The sequence below is a fragment of the Astyanax mexicanus genome, chromosome 2, assembly GCF_023375975.1.
Source record: "Astyanax mexicanus isolate ESR-SI-001 chromosome 2, AstMex3_surface, whole genome shotgun sequence".
NCBI lineage: Eukaryota > Metazoa > Chordata > Actinopteri > Characiformes > Acestrorhamphidae > Astyanax > Astyanax mexicanus.
Genome location: NC_064409.1, coordinates 26,747,771 through 26,772,973, shown reverse-complemented (window position 1 = coordinate 26,772,973; position 25,203 = coordinate 26,747,771). Strand labels below are relative to the sequence as shown.

Below are 25,203 nucleotides of genomic sequence, written 5' to 3'. Positions count from 1 at the left end.
TGGGGACACGTTTCCTGAACAACCGCAGAGCTTATAGAGGAGAGTGTGTTTCGGGTTTGTGAGACACCAGGGGGCCCTCTCCCGGGCGAGTGCTGAATGAATGAGTTCATATGGAGCTTCTGAACAAAACCAGAGTTTATAAATGCTCTATGATCTTTATACTGAAAACTTCACTCTTTTTTTTTTTATCACAAAGCCATATAAAATGTTTTAGTATCAGTTAAAGCTAAGTATTTTAATCAGACAGCTCTGGCTGTTTCTACAGTATGAGCTCACAAACCAGCCACCCAAGGCAAGAAGTGTCCAAAAGTCTACTGTAAATTTGCACGTAAGTTTTCTTTGACTTTGTATCAAAAGACTTTATTATACTTTGCAAAATTAAAAAAACATCCTGGGCAAGTAATTGATGTTTAATTCACCCCTTATTTAAAGGATTTCCTTGTGGGCTCCCCCATTATGAGAGTTATACACTCATTTTCTGATTTAACAGAGGGAATATGAAGTCAAAGGTGTAGGAGCAGGTTTCACATTAGCTAATATGAATCATATCCCACCCTAGTAGCGTTGGGTCCTGTTTTTAATTTTTTTTCTACTAAAAGCACTTCTTACGATGGTGTCCTTTTATTAAAAGAATGTAACTTTAGGTTTTATAGAGATTTTTGGCAGCACTTCGATAACCCGAACCCTCCCAGTCTGTTAGAACAAGACATTACCAAAAAGTTGTGTTTATTGCAGTATATTGTCACTGTTGTGATTTAATGCTCTCATCACTGACCTTGCGTGTAAAGCTGGCGCCCAACGAGGCAAAAGCTCAGGTCAGGGAGGCTGCTGCTGAATAGAGGACATTTTTGAATAGGCATCTGAACTCAAGCCTAAACACAGGGAAAGACCTCATAACGTCCGGTTACTTGCGTAACCTCGGTTCTCTGATAACATGAGTGAGGTATCTCACTATGGGAAACGCCCTCTGGCGTGACGGACCACGGAAGAACCAATGACACCACGTCTGTTGGCAGACAGACCAATCACAATTGTGATAGGGGAGCGCCACCTCTTACAATACCCATCCCCTCGCTCCCCGGCCTCATTCTCGGCATGCTTTTCCCCCGTGCCGTGCAAGAAGGGATTAATGGTGAGATACCTCACTCATGTTATCAGAGAACCGAGGTTACGCAAGTAACCGGACGTTCTCTTTCAACATTCGCTCGGTATCTCACTATGGGAGTGATATAGACAACTCCCGTATTGCATGCCTCCCGAAGCCGTGCTGCCTGCCTAGAAATGGTTAAATAATGACGTTCTGACCTATACAGAATGCATGACCAGCTCCGCCAATCCTGTAACTATCTTGTTACACTGAGCACAGAGTGTGCCACTGGTGCTGCAGTGACGTCAAGCCGATAGAATCTGGCAAAGGTGTGCGGCGAAGCCCAGCTGGCAGCTGCACAAATGTCCTGTATTAAAACACCCTTAAAAAGGACCCAAGAAGCAGCCATGCCCCTGGTGGAGTGGGCCCTTAGGCCTGATGGGGCCTGTTGGCCTCTGGCTTCATACGCTAAGCTGATGGCTTGCACCATCCAAATGGGACAAGCGCTGAGAAGAAACAGGCTTACCCTGGCGGGGGACGGTCCATGAGACAAATAATTGGTCAGAGTCCCTGAACTCTTTAGACCTGTCTATATATGTACGTAAAGCCCTGACAGGACACAGACAATGAAGCCGCCGCTCCTCCTCAGATGAGAAGGGCGGAGGATGGAAGGCTTTAAGCTCCAGAGTGGTACATGTATAAGCAGCATCCCATACCTTCGGTACAAAGGCTGGGTTGGGTCGCAACACCACCTTAGAGCCATCCGCGCTGAAATGTATGCAGGCCGGATGGATTGACAGAGCCTGGAGCTCACTTACTCGTTTAGCTGAAACTAAAGCGAGTAATAAAATAGTCTTAAATGAGAGGAGTTTCATATCTATCCTCTCTAGAGGTTCAAAGGGTGAAAGTGACAGAGCCTCTAGAACCAAGGACAGATCCCAAGGTGGAACCAAGGGTTTAGAGGTTGGACGCAAGCGACGTGCACCCTTCATAAAACGGCTTATTAAAGGGTGACGACCAACAGATAATTTATCAATTCCCATATGACAAGCTGAAATAGCGGCCAAATAAACTTTCATAGTGGAAAAGGCCTTGCCCTTATCCAACATGTACTGTAAAAAACACAGTATATCAGGGACAGAGCACTGAAAGGAAATAACCCCCCTCCTTTCGCACCAGCTCTCAAACACACGCCATTTCCTGTCATACAGTGAACGTGTGGATGGGGCTCTGGCGTTTTGGATTGTAGCAATGACGCTAGAGGGGAGATTCATAGCGCTCAGGTTCATCCTTTCACGGGCCAGACCCAGAGAGCTAGCCAACCTGGGTTGGGGTGAAAAATCTGAGCCTGAGACAGCAAATCCCTGCGCGGGGGGAGTGGCCACGGTTCCCCTGACAGGAGCTGAATCAGTTCTGCTACCCACAGCTTCCCTGGCCAGTGTGGTGCTATCATCAGTAAAGATAATCCTTTTTCTCGCACTCTGGCGAGAGTGGGAAGTATTAGGCTTAGAGGTGGAAACGCATACAGAAGCACGTTTGGCCACTCGTGGGCTAGTGCATCCACACCCAGCGGTGCATCTTCGTCCGTTAGGGAGAAGAACAGTGGGCACTGCGCGTTTGAGTGCGAGGCGAAGAGATCTACGGTAGCTTTGCCGTGTCTCTCCCAAATTTGATGGACCACCTGGGGGTGGAGCCTCCACTCCCCGTATAGGGGATTCCCCCTGGAGAGGAGATCCGCCCCCACATTCATATGGCCCGGCACGTGTGTCGCGCGCACTGATCCCAGATGCTCGCTGCTCCATAATATTAGCTCGCGAGCTAATTTGAGCAGGCGAAAGGAGCGCGTCCCGCCCTGACGGTTTATATAAGCTACCACAGTGGTATTGTCCGACCTGATCAGGACATGCTGACCGTGTAGCAAAGGGAGAAAATGTTTCAGAGCGAGAAACACCGCCATGAGCTCCAGAACGTTTATGTGCAAGCCGCGCATGTGCTGTGGCCAGGAGCCGCTGGCTATCCTGCCCTCCAGCACTGCCCCCCATCCTGTGAGGGACGCGTCCGTAGTTACTACTTTTCTGGCCGACACCACCCCCAAAGGAGCCCCTGTTCGAAACACATCTGGATCTCTCCAGCTGTGGAGAGTCTTCATGCATTCCGCTGTTACCCTCACAGTACGGTGGAGATGGCGCTGCGCACTCAGGTTTAGATTGGCCACCCAGCGCTGAAAATCTCTCATTTTCAGCAGTCCTAGGGGCACGACTGTTAAAGTTGATGCCATTAGTCCCAGCAGACGCAAACAAGTTCTGAATGACACCGTTCTGCCTCTGTGAAACAGCCTCAGGCATTGCCGAAAAGACTGAATTCGGTCCTCTGCGAGAGTGACGCGAAATGAGAGGGAGTCGATTCGCAGTCCCAGATAATTTATACTTTGACTGGGAATCATACAACTTTTGGACTCGTTGATTTTGAACCCCAACCGTGTGAGGTGTAAAATCTAAATCCGTGTTTCCCTCTCTGCCTGCTCCTTTGAAGAAGAGCAAAGAAGGTAATCGTCTAGGTAAGCATAGACTCTGAGACCCAAATGTCTTAATGGGGCGAGAGCCGCTTCCATGCACCTGCTGAAGACCTGCGGAGCGAGGCTGAGCCCGAAAGGAACCGTGAGGAATTCGTATGCTATGCCTCGAAATGCGAATCTCAGATATTTCCTGTGAGCAGGGTATATGGCTATGTGAAAATACGCGTCCTGTAAATCGACTGTGGTGAACCAGTCTCCAGGACGAAGCGATCGGCACAACGTTTTGGGAGTCAACATTTTGAATGAATACTTTCTCAAGTGTTTGTTGAGTCCCCTTAGGTCCAGAATAGGACGAAGTCCACCCCCTTTTTTGTGTATTACAAAATACCGGGAATAGAACCCCGTTTCTTTCTCTCCCTCCGGGACTTTCTGAATCGATCTTTTTGTCAGAAGGGCGGAGATTTCCGTCTCCAGGGCGTGAGCCGACTCTCCGAACGCTTGAGAAGATTCGATTCCTCTGAAGGGCGGGGGTTTCACCGCGAATTGGAGTCTGTAACCCTTGGTGACGGTTGTAAACACCCATGGGTGTACTGCGCATGCGCGCCAGGCCTCCGCGCAAACAGCGAGAGGTGACTGGCAGCACTTGCTCATTTGTGGGCCTCTGGCGCCCCCCTGTGGGTTGCGCGGAGAACGATGTATGATTTTTGTGGCGGTGGGGGGGGCCGCATAGCAGGGGTCGGTCGGGGGGCGGGTTTGCGGGGAAGACAGACATCAAATGCTTCTCCTTCTTTCTTGTGGAGATCGCATTTCTGACGCATAGCCGCTATGGCTGGACCGAAAAGTTCTTTAGGGTCCACTGGAGCGTCGAGGAGGTCCGCTTTCTCTCTGTCACTGAGACTGGATAAGTTCAGCCAGAGAGATCTCTCTCCCGCTACTGCCAAGCCCATGGTCCGGCCACTGCTCTGGACGGCACCACGTGACATGCGCAGGTTAAGGTCTGTAATGACACAGATCTCTTCCCTTTGTACAACTGGCTGCCCGCGTCCAGTTGTTTCCCCATCTCCTCTAATAGTTCCACCTGATAAGCTGTTAAGAGCGAGGTCGTGTTGAGCGCCCTAACTGCCAGTGCGGAGGACTTGTAAATTTTCTGGTACATGGAGGCTGTGAAGCGTTCCAATTTCCCAGGGAGAGAGATGTTAGGGGACAGGGAAGTTTTCCTGCTCGGGTATAGGTGGTGAGCCACTGACTGCTCCACCACAGGAGGATTGGAGAGCCCGAGCTCTTCCATATCCTTAATATCCAGCTGAGAATAGCCCTTGACAGGTGCGAGGTGTGAGAAGGGTTTATCCCAAAAGCGTTTCATCTCCGCCACGCAAGCTGGTACAGACGGGAGAAGTTGCTTACTCGGTGGTGAGCGAGGAGGCAGTCTCTTTCCGTCGTAAAGGTCCCGCTCAGAGCCCAGGTTGCCCTGGGATGCTGGCCATTCAATATTAAGTTTAGCAGCTGCCCTTTTACAGACTTCCAGCAAGTCCCAGTCGGGAAGGGGGGTTGGCTCGCCGCCCTGAGAGCTAGCTGGTCTGGATGATTTGGCGGAGGGGAGGATGGCGTCCTCCTCCTCATCCTCCGGGTCATCCTGATGAAGGCGCGTGAGCGTCTCTTCATCCTCCTCTTCCTCCTCCAAGCCCTCTGTGAGGTTAGTGTCAAAAAGTGGAGGTAGGGGGGATTCCTCCTCCATAATTTCAGCCCAGCTGGGTGAGGCTAGCGCCTCGCTAGCGTAGGTCTTCTTCGCGCTAGCGGGATTCGGGTCAGCGAGGCTCGGGTCGTCTTTCGACGCAGCCGCAACGTGAAGCCGTCTCTCTAAATTTTTAGCCGGCATAGCCATGCAGTGAGCGCAGCTATCAGGATCTGCCAGTGCAGCTTGAGCATGCTTCACGCCCATGCACGCGATGCACATGGGGTGGGGGTCCTTAGCAGCGATGCTAGACCCACTAGCGGCCGGGCAAGGACGGGAAGAGAGACCCTCTCAGCTAGAGTCGGCTCTCTTGGCTGGAGAGGTCATATTGGGCTCAGACTAACTCGCCTTAACGCGGTAGGTTGTCCGTTATCGTAAACTTCGGATCAACCCGCGAGGGTTTATCCGTCAGCTTTAGCTCGCCGTGACGCGTTAGCTTGAGTTAGCTCGCCGTTACGCGTTAGCTTGAGTTAGCTCGCCGTTACGCGTTAGCTTGAGTTAGCTCGCCGTTACGCGTTAGCTTGTGTGCTTGGACTAGTTTGCGTGAGCTAGCTAGTAAGCAGAAGGCAGCAGGAGTGACTCTGCTGTGTGATTTTACACTCAGCGTTAGAAGACTGATAACCGTATCCCACGTTCAACGACGAATCCTTGACGGTTCGTCTGCGAACTGTTAGTAGAAAACAGCTATCCAGCCGCGCTGAGGGAGGTATGTGGTCTTCACGGGAAAGAAAGCGAGAATGAGGCCGGGGAGCGAGGGGATGGGTATTGTAAGAGGTGGCGCTCCCCTATCACAATTGTGATTGGTCTGTCTGCCAACAGACGTGGTGTCATTGGTTCTTCCGTGGTCCGTCACGCCAGAGGGCGTTTCCCATAGTGAGATACCGAGCGAATGTTGAAAGAGAACAGCCAGAGCCAGGCTGCGTCCAAAAACCCCAAAAGTGTCGCCTTTTCCTTACCGATGTGCATATTTGCATTGGTAAAGGCGGTGAGCAAACCTACACAACTACAAGACCAGTTATATTATATATTAGATTAATTCACAATCAACGGCATTAAAATTTCTGTCATGAATAAAGGAAACAAGCCTTTTGCTGATGCAATATGACTGTGTCTGTGTTATCTAAACCATATCAGTTATTAATTAATTAACTTTGGGTCTCCTCTATAGGGACAGAAGCATTCATTGAACTATATTTATGTGTTTATTGTTTTAAACTACATCTTATTGACAGACATTTAGGCTAATCAGGCTGTACTTTGAAACTTGATATGCTTTTCAAAGTTATGATTTGGAATTATGTTTATTGATTTCTTGTTTTTATTTTTGTATGCAGAGCTCTATCCAGAAGCTATGATTGGTTGGGCAGTATTCAGCATATGCTGAAAGTAAGCGTTGTGATTGGCTCAGTTCATCGGTAGTCAACATCCTATCTAAAAGAGACCAGCTGTCCCATTTCCCCAATTACAGGTCTTTCCCTATATTCCTCCTCCTCCTCTCCTCTCCTCTCCTCGATTCCTCCACCTTTTTCCGTTAAAGGAGAGGAGAAGTAGGAGAGGAGGAGTAGCAAAAGTTTCTGGACACAACCCCAGTTTCCAACAACAAACACAGCATAACACCTTATGCAGAAAAGGCTGGGCCAACAAGTGTATTCTGAGGTCAGAAAATCTAGCAGAATGGTTAAACCTCCTCAAAGCCTTATAGAGCAAATGTGAGCACTCGAGATCATGAGTTTAAATAATTGAGTCCACAAATAGAGAATGTGCACAGACTGTTCATTTCGTAAGTTGTTTTGTTAACAGTGTACATAGTCTGTTAAATTAGATATTTTTGAATACTTTGTTGGTTGTACATATTCTTTTGTATGCATGCCTGAGTATTCCAAGGGTTCAATTTATTTGAAAAAAATGTGTGTTTGAAACCATAGTTTGTTTACTTAATCTATTTGTAAACAATGTTCCAAACAAGAGGGATAAGATATATGCCATTAATGTGATCTGGGTATCACGTGACAAGCGTGTATGCTTGGTTTTGGGAGATAGTAGAAGTTGTTGCTGTGAGTCTCCAATAAAGAGCATACGTCAAGTAACAACGGCTTTTGTCATGCCTTTCTTTCTGGAGTACAAAATACAACATCTAGGGCCGATGTAGAGTTGGGTTTGGGGCCAGGAATAAGATTCCTGTTGTGATTAGAATTAGGGTTACCAAAGCAGTTAGGGTTAGGCCTACAGTCGGGTTAGGGTTACAGAGCAGCTAGGGTTAGGCCTACAGTTGGGATAGGGTTAGGGTTACAGCTGAAAATAGGGTTAGGGTTATGAAGACCAAAGCAGGTAGGGTTAGACCTACAGTTCGGATAGGGTTAGGGTAAGGGTTATCATAACCAAAGCAGCTAGAGCTAATCCGACAGTTGGAATAGTGTTGGGGTTACAGCTGTAAATAAGGTTAGGGTTAGGTTTACTGAACCAGCTAGGGTTAGGCCTACATTTGAGATAGGGTAAAAGTTACAGCTGAAATTAGGGTTAGGGTTAGGATAACCAAAGCAGCTAGGGTTAGGCCTACAGTTGGGATAGGGTTAGGGTTACAGTTGAAATTAGGGTTAGGGTTAGGGTTATGATAACCAAATCAGCTAGGGTTAATCCGACAGTTGGAATAGGGATAGGGTTACAGCTGTAATAAAGGTTAGGGTTAGGTTAACTGAATCAGCTAGGGTTAGGCCTACAGTTGGGAAAGGGTTAGGGTTAGAGCTGAAAAATTAGGGTTAGGGTTAATCTGACAGTTGGAATAGGGTTGGGGTTACAGCTGTAATAAAGGTTAGGGTTAGGTTAACTGAATCAGCTAGGGTTAGGCCTACAGTTGGGAAAGGGTTAGGGTTAGAGCTGAAAAATTAGGGTTAGGGTTAATCTGACAGTTGGAATAGGGTTGGGGTTACAGCTGTAATTAAGGTTAGGCTTAGGTTTACTGAAGCAGCTAGGTTTAGACCTACAGTTGGGATATGGTTAGGGTTATGATAACCAAAGCAGCTAGGGTTAATTTGACAGTTGGAATAGGGTTGGGTTACAGCTGTTAATAAGGTTAGGGTTAGGTTTACTGAATCAGCTAGGGTTAGGCCTACAGTTGGGATAGGGTTAGGGTTACAGCTGAAATTAGGGTTAGGGTTATGATAACCAAAGCAGCTAGGGTTAATCCGACAGTTGGAATAGGGTTGGGGTTACAGCTGTAATTAAGGTTAGGGTTACGTTTGCTGAAGCAGCTAGGGTTAATCTGACAGTTGGAATAGGGGTGGGGTTACAGCTGTAATTAGGATTAGGCTTAGGTTTACTGAATCAGCTAGGGTTAGGCCTACAGATGAGATAGGGTTAGTGTTACAGCTGAAGTTAGGGTTAGGGTTAGGGTTATGATAACCAAAGCAGCTAGGGTTATTCCGACAGTTGGAATAGGGTTGGGGTTACAGCTGTAATTAAGGTTAGGGTTACGTTTGCTGAAGCAGCTAGGGTTAATCTGACAGTTGGAATAGGGGTGGGGTTACAGCTGTAATTAGGATTAGGCTTAGGTTTACTGAATCAGCTAGGGTTAGGCCTACATTTGGGATAGGGTTAGGGGTACATCTGAAATTACAGTTAGGGTTAGAGTTAGGGTTATGATAACCAAAGCAGCTAGGGTTAATCCAACAGTTGGAATAGGGTTGGGGTTACAGCTGTAATTAAGGTTAGGGTTAGGTTTACTGAAGCAGCTACGGTTAGGCCTACAGTTGAGATAGGGTTAGGGTTACAGCTGATTTTAGGGTTAGGGTTATGATAACCAAAGCAGCTAGGGATAATCTGACAGTTGGAATAGGGTTGGGGTTACAGCTGTAATTAGGGTTAGGGTTAGGATTTCTGAATCAGCTAGGGTTAGGCCTACAGTTGGGATAGGGTTAGGGTTACAGCTGAAATTAGGGTTAGGGTTATGATAACCATAGCAGCTAGGGTTAGGTCGACAGTTGGGATAGGGTTCGGGTTACATCTGAAATTACAGTTAGAGTTAGGGTTAGGGTTATGATAACCAAAGCAGCTAAGGTTATTCCGACAGTTGGAATAGGGTTGTGGTTACAGCTGTATTTAAGGTTAGGGTTAGGTTTACTGAAGTAGCTAGGGTTAATCTGAGAGTTGGAATAGGGTTGGGGTTACAGCTGTAATTAAGGTTAGGGTTAGGTTTACTGAAGCAGCTAGGGTTAGGCCTACATTTGGGATATGGTTAGGGTTACAGCTGAAATTAGCGTTAGGTTTATGATAACCAAAGCAGCTAGGGTTATTCTGACAGTTGGACTAGGGTTGGGGTTACAGCTGTAATTAAGGTTAGGGTTAGGTTTACTGAAGCAGCTAGGGTTAGGCCTACATTTGAGATATGGTTAGGGTTACAGCTGAAATTAGTGTTAGGGTTATGATAACCAAAGCAGCTACGGTTAATCTGACAGTTGGAATAGGGTTGGGTTACAGCTGTAATTAAGGTTAGGGTTAGGTTTACTGAATCAGCTGGGTTAGGCCTACAGTTGGGATAGGGTTAGGGTTACAGCTGAATTTAGGGTTAGTGTTATGATAACCAAAGCAGCTAGGGTTATGCCTACAGTTGAGATAGGGTTAGGGTTACAGCTGAAATCAGAGTTGGGGTTAGGGTAAGGGTTATGACAACCAAAGCAGCAAGGGTTAATCCGACAGTTGGAGTAGGGTTGGGGTTACAGCTGTAATTAAGGTTAGGGTTAGGTTAACTCAATCAGATAGGGTTAGGCCTACAGTTGGGATAGGGTTAGGGTTACAGCTGAAATTAGGGTTAGGGTTATGATAACCAATGTATCTAGGGTTAACACGATAGTTGGTACAGGGTTCGACTTACAGCTGTAATTAAGCTTAGGGTTAGGTGTAGGGTAAGGGTTATGACAACCAAAGCAGCTAGGGTTAGGTCTACAGTTGGGATAGGGTTAGGGTTACAGCTGAAATTAGGGTTAGGGTTATGATAACCAAAGCAGTTAGGGTTAGGTCTACAGTTGGGATAGGGATAGGGTTACAGCTGAAATTAGGGTTAGGTTTAGGGTTATGATAACCAAAGTAGCTAGGGTCAATCTGACAGTTGGAATAGGGTTGGAGTTACAGCTGTAATTAAGTTTAGGGTTAGGTTTACTGAATCAGTTAGGGTTAGGCCTACAGTTGGGATAGGGTTAGGGGTACAGCTGAAATTAGGGTTAGGGTTAGGATAACCAAAGCAGCTAGGGTTAGGCCTACAGTTGGGATAGGGTTAGGGTTACAGTTGAAATTAGGGTTAGGGTTAGGGTTATGATAACCAAATCAGCTAGGGTTAATCCGACAGTTGGAATAGGGATAGGGTTACAGCTGTAATAAAGGTTAGGGTTAGGTTAACTGAATCAGCTAGGGTTAGGCCTACAGTTGGGAAAGGGTTAGGGTTAGAGCTGAAAAATTAGGGTTAGGGTTAATCTGACAGTTGGAATAGGGTTGGGGTTACAGCTGTAATAAAGGTTAGGGTTAGGTTAACTGAATCAGCTAGGGTTAGGCCTACAGTTGGGAAAGGGTTAGGGTTAGAGCTGAAAAATTAGGGTTAGGGTTAATCTGACAGTTGGAATAGGGTTGGGGTTACAGCTGTAATTAAGGTTAGGCTTAGGTTTACTGAAGCAGCTAGGTTTAGACCTACAGTTGGGATATGGTTAGGGTTATGATAACCAAAGCAGCTAGGGTTAATTTGACAGTTGGAATAGGGTTGGGTTACAGCTGTTAATAAGGTTAGGGTTAGGTTTACTGAATCAGCTAGGGTTAGGCCTACAGTTGGGATAGGGTTAGGGTTACAGCTGAAATTAGGGTTAGGGTTATGATAACCAAAGCAGCTAGGGTTAATCCGACAGTTGGAATAGGGTTGGGGTTACAGCTGTAATTAAGGTTAGGGTTACGTTTGCTGAAGCAGCTAGGGTTAATCTGACAGTTGGAATAGGGGTGGGGTTACAGCTGTAATTAGGATTAGGCTTAGGTTTACTGAATCAGCTAGGGTTAGGCCTACAGATGAGATAGGGTTAGTGTTACAGCTGAAGTTAGGGTTAGGGTTAGGGTTATGATAACCAAAGCAGCTAGGGTTATTCCGACAGTTGGAATAGGGTTGGGGTTACAGCTGTAATTAAGGTTAGGGTTACGTTTGCTGAAGCAGCTAGGGTTAATCTGACAGTTGGAATAGGGGTGGGGTTACAGCTGTAATTAGGATTAGGCTTAGGTTTACTGAATCAGCTAGGGTTAGGCCTACATTTGGGATAGGGTTAGGGGTACATCTGAAATTACAGTTAGGGTTAGAGTTAGGGTTATGATAACCAAAGCAGCTAGGGTTAATCCGACAGTTGGAATAGGGTTGGGGTTACAGCTGTAATTAAGGTTAGGGTTAGGTTTACTGAAGCAGCTACGGTTAGGCCTACAGTTGAGATAGGGTTAGGGTTACAGCTGATTTTAGGGTTAGGGTTATGATAACCAAAGCAGCTAGGGATAATCTGACAGTTGGAATAGGGTTGGGGTTACAGCTGTAATTAAGGTCAGGGTTAGGATTTCTGAATCAGCTAGGGTTAGGCCTACAGTTGGGATAGGGTTAGGGTTACAGCTGAAGTTAGGGTTAGGGTTATGATAACCAAAGCAGCTAGGGTTATTCTGACAGTTGGAACAGGGTTGGGGTTACAGCTGTAATTAAGGTTAAGGTTAGGTTTACTGAAGCAGCCAGGGTTAATCTGACAGTTGGAATAGGGTTGGGTTACTGCTGTAATTACGGTTAGGGCTAGGTTTACTGAAGCAACTAGGGTTAGGCATAAAGTTGAGATAGGGTAAGGGTTACAGCTGATTTTACGGTTAGGGTTATGATAACCAAAGCAGCTAGGGTTAATCTGACAGTTGGAATAGGGTTGGGGTTACAGCTGTAATTAGGGTTAGGGTTAGGATTTCTGAATCAGCTAGGGTTAGGCCTACAGTTGGGATAGGGTTAGGGTTACAGCTGAAATTAGGGTTAGGGTTATGATAACCATAGCAGCTAGGGTTAGGTCGACAGTTGGGATAGGGTTCGGGTTACATCTGAAATTACAGTTAGAGTTAGGGTTAGGGTTATGATAACCAAAGCAGCTAAGGTTATTCCGACAGTTGGAATAGGGTTGTGGTTACAGCTGTATTTAAGGTTAGGGTTAGGTTTACTGAAGTAGCTAGGGTTAATCTGAGAGTTGGAATAGGGTTGGGGTTACAGCTGTAATTAAGGTTAGGGTTAGGTTTACTGAAGCAGCTAGGGTTAGGCCTACATTTGGGATATGGTTAGGGTTACAGCTGAAATTAGCGTTAGGTTTATGATAACCAAAGCAGCTAGGGTTATTCTGACAGTTGGACTAGGGTTGGGGTTACAGCTGTAATTAAGGTTAGGGTTAGGTTTACTGAAGCAGCTAGGGTTAGGCCTACATTTGAGATATGGTTAGGGTTACAGCTGAAATTAGTGTTAGGGTTATGATAACCAAAGCAGCTACGGTTAATCTGACAGTTGGAATAGGGTTGGGTTACAGCTGTAATTAAGGTTAGGGTTAGGTTTACTGAATCAGCTGGGTTAGGCCTACAGTTGGGATAGGGTTAGGGTTACAGCTGAATTTAGGGTTAGTGTTATGATAACCAAAGCAGCTAGGGTTATGCCTACAGTTGAGATAGGGTTAGGGTTACAGCTGAAATCAGAGTTGGGGTTAGGGTAAGGGTTATGACAACCAAAGCAGCAAGGGTTAATCCGACAGTTGGAGTAGGGTTGGGGTTACAGCTGTAATTAAGGTTAGGGTTAGGTTAACTCAATCAGATAGGGTTAGGCCTACAGTTGGGATAGGGTTAGGGTTACAGCTGAAATTAGGGTTAGGGTTATGATAACCAATGTATCTAGGGTTAACACGATAGTTGGTACAGGGTTCGACTTACAGCTGTAATTAAGCTTAGGGTTAGGTGTAGGGTAAGGGTTATGACAACCAAAGCAGCTAGGGTTAGGTCTACAGTTGGGATAGGGTTAGGGTTACAGCTGAAATTAGGGTTAGGGTTATGATAACCAAAGCAGTTAGGGTTAGGTCTACAGTTGGGATAGGGATAGGGTTACAGCTGAAATTAGGGTTAGGTTTAGGGTTATGATAACCAAAGTAGCTAGGGTCAATCTGACAGTTGGAATAGGGTTGGAGTTACAGCTGTAATTAAGTTTAGGGTTAGGTTTACTGAATCAGTTAGGGTTAGGCCTACAGTTGGGATAGGGTTAGGGGTACAGCTGAAATTAGGGTTAGGGTTATGATAACCAAAGCAGCTAGGGTTAGGCCTACAGTTATGATAGGTTTAGGTTTACAGCTGGAATTAGGGTTGGGGTTAAGGTAAGGGTTATGACAACCAAAGCAGCAAGGGTTAATCCGACAGTTGGAATAGGGTTGGGGTTACAGCTGTAATTAAGGTTAGGGTTAGGTTTACTGAATCAGCTAGGGTTAGGCCTACAGTTGGGATAGGGTTAGGGTTACAGCTGAAATTAGGGTTAGGGTTATGACAACCAAAGCAGCCAGGGTTAGGGCTACAGTTGGGATAGGGTTAGTGTTACAGCTGAAATTAGAGTTAGGGTTAGGGTTAGGGTTAGGATTATGATAACCAAAGCAGCTAGGGTTATTCCGACAGTTGGAATAGGGTTGGGGTTACAGCTGTAATGAAGGTTAGGGTTAGGTTTACTGAATCAGCTAGGTTTAGGCCTACAGTTGGGATAGGGTTAGGGTTACAGCTGAAGTTAGTGTTAGGGTTAGGGTTAGGGTTACAATTGTAGCTAAGGTTGGGGTCACAGTTACAGTTGTAGTTAGGGTTAGGGTTATGGTTTCAGTTGTTGCTAGGGTTTGCGGTACAGATACATTTGTAGTTAGAGTAATAGTTGTAGCTTGGGTTTGAGTCATAGTTACAGTTGTAGCTAGGGTTAGGGTTAGGGTAACAGTTGTAGCTAGGGTTGGGGTCATAGTTACAGTTGGAACTAGGGTTAGTGTTACAGTTGTAGCTAGGGTTGGGGTCACAGTTACAGTTATAGTTAGGGTTAGGGTTATAGTTGTAGCTAGGGTTGGGGTCACAGTTACAGTTGTTTCTATGGATGAGGTCACAGTTACAGTCATAGCTAAGGTTAGGGTTATGGTTACAGTTGCAGCTAGGGCTGAGGTCACAGTTTCAGTTGTAGTTAGAGTTAGGGTTAGTGTTACAGTTGTAGTTAGGTTTGAGGTCACAGTTACAGTTGTAATTAGGGTTAGGGTTACAGTTGTAGCTAGGGTTGGGATCACAGTTACAGTTGTCGCTAGGGTTAGGGTTACAATTAGAGATAGGTTTGGGCTCACAGTTACAGTTTTAGCTAGGGTTGGGCTCACCATTGTTTCCTTATAGTAAAGAAAGGAGTTTTGGGGCTGGCAGCTCTAGCTCATGACTGGCCACAGGGTCTGGATTGTCCCTGATACACAATGTCATTATGAGCACTCATCTGAATGAGCAAAGAGTGTAATTAATTGCACCAGTCGCCTGCCACATTGTGGTTTTCTTTCCTTTACTTTACTGAACAATGTTCTTTAACCTCTTCCTTAGAGAATGAACCTCAAACTAAGCTTCCCCCACCCACTGTGGCCCTTTAAGGGGTGCTGAATTTTATTCAGTACCTGCCGGTCCTGATGTCCACCCTTTATCGTTAGGATTTATATATATTGTGGCCATTTCATGCAACACAAAAGTAACACTAACCTTAACTCAATGATGCACACAGGCATATCAGAAGCTTCCTTAAGGAAGTACTTCAGCTCAAGCCCCTTTGTGACTTCTTTTGTGGTCCGCCTTTAAATCTTTGCCTTAGGATGAATTGAAATTGATTTTGCCTTCTGCCTTCCTTTTTTTAGTGGTTTTTGCCAAACAAGAAAGCTTGAGGTGGTGGCTTGATTCTTGACGTTCCCCTCTGGACTAATCCAGCGTTCTTGACAAGGATTTTGCCATCCTTTGTGAAATAACCCATCAGACTAGTGGCCTTTCAAAACAAGACTGACAGGCAAATTTCAGCCTAGTGCCCTGTACAACCACACCAGCCATTTGTGTGCTTTGATGGTTGCAGATTTGGCAGTCCATATTTAAACAGTGGCTGTCACACTGTTTACCTAAGGTAATCAACTTTTTATAGTACTTTCAGTCTTTTCCTATCTCCTCTCTCTCTCTTGCTCTCTCTCTCTCTCCCCTTTATCTCCCTTTTCTCTCTCTCCCATCCTCATCCTTTTTCTATTCCCTCCCTCTGTTTCTTCCCTCCCTCTTCTCTCCCCTCACTCCCTCTCTCTCTCCTCCTTTTTTCTGTCCCTCTCTCTCCACCCTCTCCCTCCTCCTTCTCCCTTTGCCTTTTTTCACTGCTTTCTTTCTGGCATTCACACGCTTTCCCAGTTAAAGCTCCAGTAGTGTCAACCGAGCTATAAGATCCATCTCCTTATCCCGGGATACAGGTAAATTATTATTATTATTAACAATGTTATTGTAACAACTAATAATATAATTAGTCAATTTTTCTTTTTGTAATTTAATGGATTTCTGAGTTAGAAGAGTGAAAAGAAGGAAATTAATGGCTTGGTTGTTTGAAGTTAAAGATGAATGTAAATATCTAAGAGAAAAATGTGCTAACTGGTTCCATTGTCGTAGAGATTGTTATAGCTTCTTTGCTGAGTTGTGCTGTAAATCTACAGCTATGAGCTCTGTGATCCGTTTTATATCTGACCCAAGCAGAGTATTCTTTAATAGTTCCCAACTATTTGATTTTTGGAGGTTTACATCAGTTCTTAGCTAGGTGTACATTTTTATTTATAATTTAGAAATACATTAAACGTTTTTACTTGTTGCAACCCATTACTTTTTAGTAGCATGTAAGCTTGTAAATGGCAGTTTAAATTAAAATAGGCAGTGATATGTTCTATAGGTTCTGTAGTTTTCGTTTTTAGAAAAAAATGTATTTCTAAAATGCAGGTGAACTTTGAGCCTGATATCATAATGGGAAATGTTTGTGGTTTCTGACTATCTGAATGGTCTTTTTGTTTTGCTACCCCATAAAACCAGATTACCACAATCATCAGACTACCACATAACAATACCAAACTACCCAGAAACAACAGCAGATTACCACAAACATCAGACTACCCAATAACAACAGCAGACTACCACAAACAGCAGACTACCCCATAACACCAGACTACCAAAAACAGCAGACTACAACAAACACCAGACCCCATAACAACAGCAGATTACCCCATAACACCAGACTACCCCATAACAACAGCAAACGACCACAAACACCAGACTACTCCATAACAACAGCAGACTACCACATACAACAGAATACCCCATAACAACACCAGACTACCCCAAACAAACTGCAGATTACTACAATACCAGACTACCCATAACAACAGCAGACTACCACAAACACCAGACTACCCCATAACAACAGCAGACTACCCCATAACACCAGATTAGCCCATAACACTAGATAAACACTAATAAACACCCAAATAAACACTAGATTACTTCATAACACCAGACCCCCCCCCCCAAATAAACACTAGATTACCTCATAAAACCAGACTACCCCAAATAAACACCAGACAACCACATAATGACACCAGACTACCCCATTACACCAGACTATCCCATAACAACAGCAGACTACCCCATAACACCAGATTAGCCCATAACACTAGATAAACACTAATAAACACCCAAATAAACACTAGATTACTTCATAACACCAGACCCCCCCCAAATAAACACTAGATTACCTCATAAAACCAGACTACCCCAAATAAACACCAGACAACCACATAATGACACCAGACTACCCCATTACACCAGACTATCCCATAGCAACACCAGACTACCCCATTATATCAGACTATCCCATAAAAACACTAGACTTCCCCAAACAAACACTAAATTACCCCATAACACTAGATTATGTCATAACACCAGACTACCCCAAATAAACACTAGATTACCTCATAACACCAGACTACCCCAAATGAACACGAGATAACCTCATAACAATAGACTACCCCATAACACAAGATTACCCTATAACAACAGACTGCCCCAAATAAACACCAGAGCACCACATAATGGCACCAGACTACCCCATTACACCAGACTATTCCATAACAACACTAGACTTCCCAAAACAAACACTAAATACCCCATAACATTAGATTACCCCATAACACCAGGCTACCCCAAACAAACACTGAATTACCTCATAACACCAGACTACCCCAAATAAACACTAGATTTTCTCATGACAAAAGACTACCCCAAATAAACACTAGATTACCCTATTACACCGGACTACCCCAAATAAACACTAGCTTACCCCATTACACCAGACTACCCCAAATAAACACTATATTGCCCCATTACACCAGACCACCCCAAATAAACACTAGATTACCTCACAACATCAGACTACCCCAAATAAACACTAGATTACTTCATAACACCAGACCACCCCAAATAAACACTAGATTACTTCATAACACCAGACTACCCCAAATAAACCCTAGATTACCTCATAACACCAGACTAATCCAAATAAACACTAGATTACCTCATAACACCAGACTACCCCAAATAAACACTACATTACTTCATAACACCAGACTACCCCAAATAAACCCTAGATTACCTCATAACACCAGACTACCCCAAATAAACACTAGATTACCTCATAACATCAGACTACCCCAAATAAACACTAGATTACTTCATAACACCAGACCACCCCAAATAAACACTAGATTACTTCATAACACCAGACTACCCCCAAATAAACACTAAATTACTTCATAACACCAGACCACCCCAAATAAACACTAGATTACTTCATAACACCAGACTACCCCAAATAAACCCTAGATTACCTCATAACACCAGACTACCCCAAATAAACACTAGATTACCTCATAACATCAGACTACCCCAAATAAACACTAGATTACTTCATAACATCAGACCACCCCAAATAAACACTAGATTACCTCATAACATCAGACTACCCCCAAATAAACCCTAGATTACCTCATAACACCAGACTACCCCAAATAAACACTAGATTAACCCATTACACCAGACTACCCCAAATAAACACTAGATTACCTCATAACATCAGACTACCCCAAAAAAACACTAGATTACTTCATAACACCAGCCCACCCCAAATAAACCCTAGGTTACCCCATTACACCAGACTACTCCAAATAAACACTATATTACCCCATTACACCAGACCACCCCAAATAAACACTAGATTACCTCATAACATCAGACTACCCCCAAATAAACACTAGATTACTTCATAACACCAGACTACCCCAAATAAACCCTAGATTACCTCATAACACCAGACTACCCCAAATAAACACTAGATTACTTCATAACACCAGACCACCCCAAATAAACACTAGATTACTTCATAACACCAGACTACCCCAAATAAACCCTAGCTTACCCCATTACACCAGACTACTCCAAATAAACACTATATTACCCCATTACACCAGACCACCCCAAATAAACACTAGATTAACCCATTACATCAGACTACCCCCAAATAAACACTAGATTACTTCATAACACCAGACCACCCCAAATAAACACTAGATTACTTCATAACACCAGACTACCCCAAATAAACACTAGATTACTTCATAACACCAGACTATCCCAAATAGACACTGGATTACCTCATAACACCAGACTACCCCAAATTAACACTAGATTACCTCATAACAATACAGTACCCCATAACACCAGATTACCCAAAATACAGAGCAAATATTAATCCCCAACATTCTTTCTTTAACTTTCTATAGTCATCATGCCGCAGTGGGGTGGAGGGAACCGGTGCGAGTCATGTGGAGAGAAGGTTTATCACGCTGAGGAAGTTCAATGTGATGGAAAAAACTTCCACAAGTGCTGCTTCTTGTGCAGTAAGACTACACACACAAACAAACACACACACACACAGTTCCGCTGTGGGTTCTCTGAGTTCAGCTGTTGTGGTTTTGATCTGCAGGTGTGTGCAGGAAGGGACTGGACAGCACCACGGTCGCAAATCATGACACTGAGCTGTACTGTAAATCCTGCTATGGGAAGAAATATGGACCTAAAGGTTACGGATACGGACAGGGAGCTGGAACGCTCAACATGGACAGAGGGGAACGACTAGGCATCAAGCAGGAAGAGTAAGATTTCACCAATTTCTCGATTAGAAAATCTAGGATGAGGATTAGAGATTAAGGTTAGGATTAAGAGATTAGAGTTTAAGGTTAAGTTTAGAGTATAGGTTTAGAGGTTAAACTTTTGGGTATAGAGGTTATGGTTTGGATTTAGAGTTTGGGTTTAGCAGGTAAGTTTTTGGGTTTAGAGGTTACGGTTTTCGGTTTAGAGGTTAGAGTTTAGGTTTAGAAGTTAAACTTTTGGGTATAGAGGTTATGGTTTGGATTTAGAGTTTGGGTTTAGCAGGTAAGTTTTTGGGTTTAGAGGTTAAGTTTTTGGGTTTAGAGGTTACGGTTTTCGGTTTAGAGGTTAGAGTTTAGGTTTAGAAGTTAAGATTTTGGGTTTATATATTAGAATTTAGGTTTAGAGGTTAGTTTAAAGGGTTTAGAAATTAAGGTTTGGGTTTACAGATTAGAGTTTAGGTTCAGATGTTGAGGTTTAGGTTAAGACAATATGGTTTGTGTTTAAAGGTCAGACGTTGGGTGTTTGTCTACATTTGTTTCTATATAGGTTTGTATTTGTACCCTCCTCTATGTCCTGTGCAATCCAGTACAGCCATGTTTATTTTCCTGGTCAGAAACTCACGGCTGTTTCTGCTTGTCATCCTCAGCTCCAGCCTGGCTCTTATGAAAGAGTTTGTTATTGGCGTGTTATGTAATAAAGTTGCAAAATGGATCAGCTGACCCTGAACAAAGAGCCTCTGTCAGATTAACTGGTTGGCTGAGGCTGCACTGAACAAAGCACTGAGGCCAAAAGTAAAACACAACTTTTACTTCCCACCAGGACGAAGACCCACCGACCCACCACCCAGCCCAACGCCTCCAAATTTGCCCAGAAGTTTGGTGGTTCGGAGAAGTGCGCACGCTGTGGAGAGAGTGTGTATGCTGCTGAGAAAGTTATCGGGGCAGGAAAAGTGAGTATTCGTTTAATAATTATTAACATCTGATCATTATTAAACAGACAGTTGGTAATATCACACTTAAAAAGGAAACAATCATAAAACAAACATTTAAACAAATTAAACCTTTAATTTGATAAAAAAAAAGTACACTTAAAATTGTTAATTTTCTCTTTTAGTCAGATATTCTCATTAAACTCTCCTTCACCTGTCCATTTTCTCCCATCCATCATCCATCCATCCATTCATCCATCCCTCACCCTTTCATTCCTTCTGTCCATTCACCTTTGTCTAAGCGTGTATAGTTTATCTCTGTTGGCTGCTCTGTTATTCCTGCTTCGTCTAACCTTCAGTGTTGAGGTGGTGTGGGTTCTGACTTCGTTGCAGAGTTTAGCTCTGGCGCCAGAGGACAAATCACAAAATGACAGCAAGAATTCAACTGATTAAAATGTATAATTTGAAGTGTGTGTTTCTCTGCAGCCGTGGCATAAAAACTGCTTCCGTTGTGCAAAATGTGGGAAAAGTCTGGAGTCGATGACTCAAACTGAGAAGGATGGAGAAATTTACTGTAAAGGTCAGAGCTTACCATCGGCAAACACACTTTTAGTACATACTAACAATTTAAAAAACACAAAATGAACCATTCATAAACTCAATGTAATAAATGTTAATGAATGTTTAGCTTAATGACCTGGTTTCTCTTCACAGCGTGTTATGCTAAAAACTTTGGACCCAAAGGATTTGGATACGGACAAGGAGCCGGAGCACTGTTGCACGCCCAGTGATGTGCGCATGTGCGCACACACACACACACACACACACACACACACACACACACACAAAAAGCTGTTAATTTACTTAATGATCTTTTTTCTGTGATTTTGGAGAAATTATAACTGGAATTTACTTGAATTTCTGCAAGACAAGAAAAGAAAAAAAAGACATTCATTTAGTGTGTTTGTATATACAGCACCACAAATAAAAGAGACCACTTCATAACGATAAGTTTCTTTGATTTTACTATTTATAGGTAAATGTTTGAGTAAAATAGAAACAACAAAAAGAAAACAATTGTGAGTATGAACTGTTTGCTCCAGCAATAAAGAAATCCAAGAAAGGTGATGGTGGCAAAACATGTATTTTACATGTGCCTGGCTTTGAGTATGAGGATTTTATACCACTCTCTCAAGTCAAAGTGTCTGCAATGGAGAAGCTAGCCCATCTACACGGTATTCATGATAAAGGTCTCTAAAAACGCCTTGATTCTGTGTGTCGCATGAAGGATGTCTGTATGGAGCCCAGGAGGGGCCGTGGATAAAAAAATAATTAAATCGAGTGAACGATATAGCAGTTCGTGCTCATGATTTCTGTAATTCGTGCTCATGATTTCTTTAATTTGTGCTCACGATTTCTGTAATTCGAGTAAACAATTTCTGTAATTCGTGCTCACGATTTCTGTAATTCGTGCTCATGATTTCTTTAATTTGTGCTCAGAATTTTTGTAATTCGCGCTCATGATTTCTGTAATTCGTGCTCACCATTTCTGTAATTCGAGTAAACGATTTCTGTAATTCGTGCTCACGATTTCTGTAATTTGTGCTTACGATTTTTGTAATTCGTGCTCACGATTTCTTTAATTCGTGCTCACGATTTCTGTAATTTGAGTAAAAGATTTCTGTAATTCGAGTAAAGGATTTCTGTAACTCTTGCTCACGATTTCTTTAATTCGTGCTCACGATTTCTTTAATTCGTGCTTACGATTTCTGTAATTTGTGCTTACGATTTCTTTAATTCGTGCTCACGATTTCTGTAATTCGTGCTCACGATTTCTGTAATTTGAGTAAAAGATTTCTGTAATTCGAGTAAAGGATTTCTGTAATTCGTGCTTACGATTTCTGTAATTCGTGCTCACGATTTCTGTAATTCGTGCTCACGATTTCTGTAATTCATGCTCACGATTTCTGTAATTCGTGCTTACGATTTCTGTATTTCATGCTTACGATTTCTGTAATTCGTGCTCACGATTTCTGTAATTCGTGCTCACGATTTCTGTAATTCGTGCTCACGATTTCTGTTATTCGTGCTCACGATTTCTGTAATTCGTGCTCACGATTTCTGTAATTCGTGCTCACGATTTCTGTAATTCGAGTAAAAGATTTCTGTAATTCGAGTAAAAGATTTCTGTAATTCGAGTAAAAGATTTCTGTAATTCGAGTAAAAGATTTCTGTAATTCGAGTAAACAATTTCTGTAATTCGTGCTTACGATTTCTGTAATTCGTGCTCACGATTTCTGTAATTCATGCTCACGATTTCTGTAATTCGTGCTTATGATTTCTGTATTTCATGCTTACGATTTCTGTAATTCGTGCTTATGATTTCTGTATTTCATGCTTACGATTTCTGTAATTCGTGCTTACGATTTCTGTATTTCATGCTTACGATTTCTGTAATTCGTGCTCACGATTTCTGTAATTCGAGTAAAAGATTTCTGTAATTCTTGCTCACGATTTCTTTACTTCTTGCTTGAAGAGAAGAGAAAGTAGCATTGGTGCAGTGATGATAATCAGTTATCTACATTTATAACCTGCTGATAATAATGCACTAGTGTTACAGTTAGATAGTACAGTGTGCAGATTTTGCCATGGTGGCAGTGTCTCCACAGCATGCGGGGGACACACTGCATGCGTCGGTTCCCCCGCCGCGAGACACCTGCCGCGCATGCAGCTAATTTACCAACAATATAGACAAATATAGTCAATTCCAGTCATGAAAAAAGGAAACAAACATTTAACTTATGCAGGATGACTGTATGTGTGTTATTAAAATCAGATCAAAAACAAACCAACGATGCAATGTGGAACTGTTTATTCATTTCTTATTTTCAACAATAATATAAAGAAGTAAAGAAGTATAATTTTATAAATATACAGCTATATACAGCTATAAAATGTACACTGTAAAAGGAAATAAAGATAATACAAAATTAATGCAATGTGTGACAGTTGTCTATGAATGGCTCATATAAGAGCTGCTTTAAATATGTAACACTAAATAAAATAAAAAATAGCTGGTCTAAAATACTATTAATACAATGTTTTAAGATGTTTAGTGAATGGGCATTTTATATAATAATTTGGATCAATTTGATCATTTATTTCAATATGTTTCCTAAAATTATTCTGTTTCTATATCTGATAAAATGGCCTGAATATCTGCATCCCAGAAACATGCCATCCCAGAAATAATTATAAACTTGTTAAAGCTATATTTTCTGAATTATGTGTTTATGTATTTGCTACAAAGATTAAAATACAGATGAAATCTATCATAAAAGTAATAATTATGTAACCAGATTCAACAAGGAATTGACTGTATTTGTCTATATTGTTGGTAAATAAGCTCCGCGAAGGACTGCGCATGCCCTACCCACACGTCTCGCGGCAGGGGAACCGACACGCTGTGGGGACCACCACCACCACGGCAAAATCTGCACACTGTACTATCTAACTGTAACACTAGTGCATTATTATCAGCAGGTTATAAATGTAGATAACTGATTATCATCACTGCACCCCTAAAATAGATCAAGAGAGAAAAATGCTTCTTTTCCTCCGAGCTTTGTGTCTTAGTGCGCATAAAAAATATTCATTCGAATGACAGAAATCGTGAGCACGAATTGCAAATCGTTCACCCGAATTAAAGAAAACGTAAGCACAAACTGCTATATCGTTCACTCAATTAATTTTTTTTTATCCACGGCCCCTCCCGGGCTCCGCATGTCTGTAATCTGATTCCAGTCTGGCTGGTGTCAATTTAAAAACTACAGGTTGGAACCCTGAGGGAGCCTACATGGAAAAGGATTGAGCCTCAAACCTTGAAACCTGAATTTCACTGTCATTGTATGGTCCAAGGTAAGGATCTCTTTGTGAGAGAAGCTAATTACCATTAGTCATATCGCAAGACTTTTGACCTAAATTATGCAAATCATTAGCAACTTACATCATATAAGGGGATCCCTTTCAGACAGCTTCCTCTTGCTTCCTGTTGGATGTGGTTGGTCCTTCTTGGTGGTATGCTGACATTACCCTGGATACCGTAGCTCTTGATACATCACAAAGACTTGCTGTCTTGGTGACAGATGCACCAGCAAGACGTGCACCAACAATTTGTCCTCTATTGCATTGTAATATTTTGAGCAAAACTGTGCTCTTACCATGCCAATTAAACCTTCACACTCTGATCTTACTGGTGCAATGTGCAATTAATGAAGATTGGCTACCAGACTGCTCCAATTTAGCCATGAACCTCCCACACTAAAATGACAGGTGTTTCAGTTTCATTGCTCAATCCCTGTACGTCACAACAATAGATAAACACAGTCTGCTTAAACTAATACCACACAAAAAAATTATATGTTTGCATGTGTAGCAGGTGAGTAGTGTTGACCTGTGACTTTTAGATGTTTTTTTAGACAGGCACATATATGGGCAACTAGGGGTCCTACTTAGCTGTAGCCCATTAGCTGTTGTAGGTAAGTTTGGTGGTGTGACCTGGGATTGGCTGACCTTTGGCAGTTAATTATTGACAGGCAGATATATGGGCAACTAGGGGTCCTAGTTAGCAGTAGCCCCATTTTATGGGTCGGAGTAGGCCATGGCTGCGT

General features: G+C 43.0%; 1 protein-coding gene across 2 annotated transcripts; it reads left to right on the top strand.

Moving 5' to 3' along the window:
* Positions 1-13: 13 nt before the first annotated feature.
* On the top strand, positions 14-21,544 carry csrp2 (cysteine and glycine-rich protein 2). 2 transcript variants are annotated; one of them, XM_049474125.1, is made up of 6 exons: positions 14-328; positions 19,236-19,352; positions 19,439-19,607; positions 20,425-20,554; positions 21,020-21,113; positions 21,248-21,544. In XM_049474125.1, the coding sequence occupies exons 2-6, from the start codon at positions 19,241-19,243 to the stop codon at positions 21,322-21,324; spliced, it is 582 nt and encodes a 193-aa protein (XP_049330082.1). In that variant the 5' UTR covers positions 14-328; positions 19,236-19,240; the 3' UTR covers positions 21,325-21,544. The 2 variants fall into 2 exon arrangements, with proteins under 2 accessions (XP_049330082.1, XP_049330081.1); XM_049474124.1 differs by lacking the exon at positions 14-328 and adding an exon at positions 15,718-15,830.
* Positions 21,545-25,203: the final 3,659 nt, after the last annotated feature.

Coding starts and splice junctions, on each gene's coding strand:
- csrp2 (XM_049474125.1), top strand. CDS start 19,241: ATGCCGCAGTGGGGTGGAGGGAACCGGTGCGAGTCATGTGGAGAGAAG. Junction 19,353..19,438: donor CAAGTGCTGCTTCTTGTGCA/GTAAGACTACAC, acceptor TTTGATCTGCAG/GTGTGTGCAGGAAGGGACTG. Junction 19,608..20,424: donor CTAGGCATCAAGCAGGAAGA/GTAAGATTTCAC, acceptor ACTTCCCACCAG/GACGAAGACCCACCGACCCA.